Consider the following 3,343-nt stretch of genomic DNA (forward strand, 5'->3'; position numbering starts at 1 on the left):
ATCCCTACTGGGACAGGCATCGCGGTGGAGAAGCCCACTGCATTTTGGCATTTTTCTGGGAACCAGTGGCTTCTTTAGAGCAAAAGCAGAGAGTCTCTCTCATGAAACACGCCCGGGGTGAGTCATGGCCCCCGGATGAAGGGGAGGAAGCAACTGCATTTAAGAAAGAAAGACCTCCAGGGTCTGTGAGTAAACGCAGCCCAAGGCAGTGACGGGAGAAGGAGGTTTGGGAAACTCCTGGGACACATGGGTACGTGTAAACCTGGCTCCATCCTGCAGGGTGCTTTATGAATAACCACGGGGAACACTCCGCATCAAGAGTGAGAAGCTGGAAAATGAGGATTTTCCTGATTTGGACCCTTTTCCCAGGTGAGACCCGGGAGCACAGGTCAGGCAGTTCCCACCCCACAGGCTCTGGCAGAGCTGAGGAGCTGCTGGGACCGAGCCAGCCCAGGAAGCCCACTGCGGTCACGGCAAGAGCGCAGCTGATACCTTCCTGTTCTTGTGGCCAGTGGACAGCTACAGGGGGTGATCTCTGAGATATGCTTGTATTGCTGTCATATGAACCCTGGTAATAAGGCTTTTTGCTCGTTTAATAACACGCATGCTTGACGGGGGCTCTTTTTTTAATGACTGGGGACATCTCATCTCAACACCGCGCCCTGGCGCTGCGGGTGCATGGACACGGCCCTCCTCAGGACAGGGTGCCCTGAGTGTCTGGGGCTCAGATCCCTCCTGCTTCCCTGAGGCGATGCCAGTGCCTGCTGTGCTTGCAGCACCTCTCCCTGTCCCCCACAGGCAGCTGGGCAGTGACGGGCCCCACGCAGGTGATGGCTGAGCAAAGCAGCTCACTGGCTCCGTCCTGCAGCTACGAGCCGGGCTACGAGCTCCACCACAAGTACTGGTGCCGCCCGGGCTTCCTCTGGTTTTGCTTCACCTACATCATCCAAACGAATGGCTCAGAGGTGATGGTGACGCAGGGCAAGGTGTCCATCAGGGACAACCACACGGCACGCTCATTCACGGTGACACTGGACAGTGTCACACCAGGGGATGCAGGCTGGTACTCCTGCGGGGTGAGGAGGAAGCTGTGGTTCAACCTACGGCATGACATCGAGGTGATGGTCTCCACAGGTAAAGCCGGGCTGGGAGCAAAGCAGGGGCGTGCAATGGAGCCTGTCACTTGGGTCACAGTGCTGGGGACAGGGCCTCCCCAGCCAGGGCAACACAGGGGTTGTCAAAGTGGGAACAAGCTCCTTGCAGGCACCGAGACCCACTGGAGGCTGCCCCAGAGCAAATTTGAATGAGGGACAGAGGCGGCTGCATGGAGCTTCGTGCAGAGCAGAGCCTCTGCCTCACTGTTCAGCATCTCTGCTTCCACAAGCCCATCCTTTGGGGTTTCCAGTCCCTCCCAGTTAAAGCCCCCTTTTCCTTCCTCCCCATCCCCAGTGCACTGCCTGGGGACCCCCATCTCCACCTCTTGCACCTCCACAGCTGAAGTCTTGGGTCAGAGACCCCCTGCGCAGGAGGCAGGATGGGGTACGGGGGTCTCTGCTTTGCTCTGACTCTCTGTGTTTTCTTCCCAGCTGTTTCAACCACAACCATGGGCGTGAACTCGCTGACCACCAACCCCCTGTGCCCCAGGGGCCATGGGGATCCTCCAGTGCTGTGAGTCAGGGCTTGGGATGTGGGCAAGCCCCCAACAGCATCCCCCAGCCTAAGACACCTTTTCCCCTGCATGCATCCCCCAGCCCTGCATCCCCCCCTGGTTGCAGCAGCCCCAAGGAGCATCCTGGGGGCAAGCGGGGCAGCTGGCAGGCATGCAAGTGCCCCAGTCCCCATCCTCATTGCCCAGACCCTACTCAAGCTCTAGCATCATCTCCTTTCTCCTGCCCAGGTCCCAGCTCAGTGTCACCTACCTGCTGCTCTTCCTCAGCGTGAAGGTGTCCGTGGCGCTGGTGCTGGTGTGCGGGGCTGCCTGCGTGAGGAGCCGGCGCAGGAGCCACGACCAGGAAAACCCACAGCTCTTCAACGCAGCTGGCAGCACCAGGGCACCGGGATGCTCCCCCACCCTGACCACCTTGGAGCCACAGGGACACCCTCCTGCCCACTTGCCCCCCACCCTGCCAGCACTGTGCCACCCATCACAGCCACCCCACACTGGGAGCTGCTTGGTACCGGGTGCTTCTCCCCCTGTGAAGCCTCAGCCCCTCCTGGCAGCCCCTGTGCTTGAGAAGGGAGGGTTTGGGGCACAGAGAGCCTGCATCTGCTGAGCTGGAGCTGCCAACTGAAGACAATTTTGCAATAAAGCCTGGGTATCCTGCAGGTGCCTGTCTGTCTGTCTGTCTGTCCGCCCGCTCCCTCCTTCGGCTGCCAGCACCGCTTGGGGCTCTGGTGGCTGCTGACGCTGATATGTGGGGCCATGCAGGGACATGCTGCTGGGGGGGACATGGGGTCCCGGGGTGCCACATCGGTGCCTGCTCCACCACTGCCCAGATGAGCCCTGGTGCAGGGAGGGGAGCCCTCAGCCCCGCCAGCTGTGCCCGATGCAACCCAATGCCCATCTCCAGCCAAACATGTCCAAGCTCACCTGCAGCTGAGCAAGAGCAGGTGAACAGTGTCCTTCCACAACTGTTCCCCCTGCTACAGCAACTTCCCACTTTCAGCCTGAGAGCAAAGCTTACCTTGTCCAGCTGCACCATGGGCTCCTTTTTTTTGTTAATCCTATTATTTTCCAGGTTCTGCACCTCCAAAAAGCAGGCACCTGCACCCCGCTGAAACCCTGCAGCAACCCTGGTCTTTATGTGTGGCATCAGCAGCCACATCAGGGAGAGCAGCGTGGCCACCGCCATCCCCGCCGGGGCTATGCCACATCCTGCATTTCATGGCACAACCATCTTTACCAGTGTCGCCCCAAAAAGCTTTGGAGGAGAGTTGTTTCTCTTCAGTGTTGTTTAAGGAACCAAAATGCCCAAGGTGCCAGGAGCAGGCACAAACCAGGAACTTGCAGCTCGCTCCAGCCCCACCTGGCAAAACCTCAGCTGCAGATGCAGTGGTTTGGCTGCTTGGGAGGGAGTGGGCTGGGGAGCCTGGCCATGGCCCCGCACCTTGCTCTCCCTGCTGCTCCGCTGCCTGCCCCTGCCGGCTAGGTGCTGGGAGCCCACCGGGAGCACAGGGGCTGGAGCTGTGCATCCACTTGCTGGGGTCTCAACTCCTCATTTATTGTCTGCTCCTGGTGGCATTGAAGGGCCTCATCTTCCTGGGCTCGGCCAGTGCCACCTCCCAGGTGAACATGCAGGAGCAGGGAAGCTCCAGGAAGGGGACACCGGGGGAGCTGGGGAGA

At 60.0% G+C, this 3,343-nt stretch overlaps 1 protein-coding gene across 1 annotated transcript; it reads left to right on the top strand.

The window, feature by feature from the left end:
* The first annotated feature begins 200 nt into the window (after nt 1–200).
* On the top strand, nt 201–2,273 carry LOC104125339 (CMRF35-like molecule 5). Its single transcript, XM_035893380.1, has 5 exons — nt 201–250; nt 370–571; nt 799–1,134; nt 1,587–1,668; nt 1,898–2,273. Exons 2-5 carry the CDS (start codon nt 562–564, stop codon nt 2,271–2,273), a joined length of 804 nt encoding a protein of 267 aa, XP_035749273.1. The 5' UTR covers nt 201–250; nt 370–561.
* Nucleotides 2,274–3,343: the final 1,070 nt, after the last annotated feature.

Source organism: Egretta garzetta, unplaced genomic scaffold, assembly GCF_000687185.1.
Source record: "Egretta garzetta isolate BGI_Z169 unplaced genomic scaffold, ASM68718v1 scaffold34, whole genome shotgun sequence".
Lineage (NCBI taxonomy): Eukaryota > Metazoa > Chordata > Aves > Pelecaniformes > Ardeidae > Egretta > Egretta garzetta.

Excerpts from the sequence above, each read along its gene's own strand:
- LOC104125339 (XM_035893380.1), top strand. Across the intron at positions 1,135-1,586 it reads CGAGGTGATGGTCTCCACAG|CTGTTTCAACCACAACCATG; the intron begins GTAAAGCCGGGC and ends TTTTCTTCCCAG. Across the intron at positions 1,669-1,897 it reads CATGGGGATCCTCCAGTGCT|GTCCCAGCTCAGTGTCACCT; the intron begins GTGAGTCAGGGC and ends TCTCCTGCCCAG.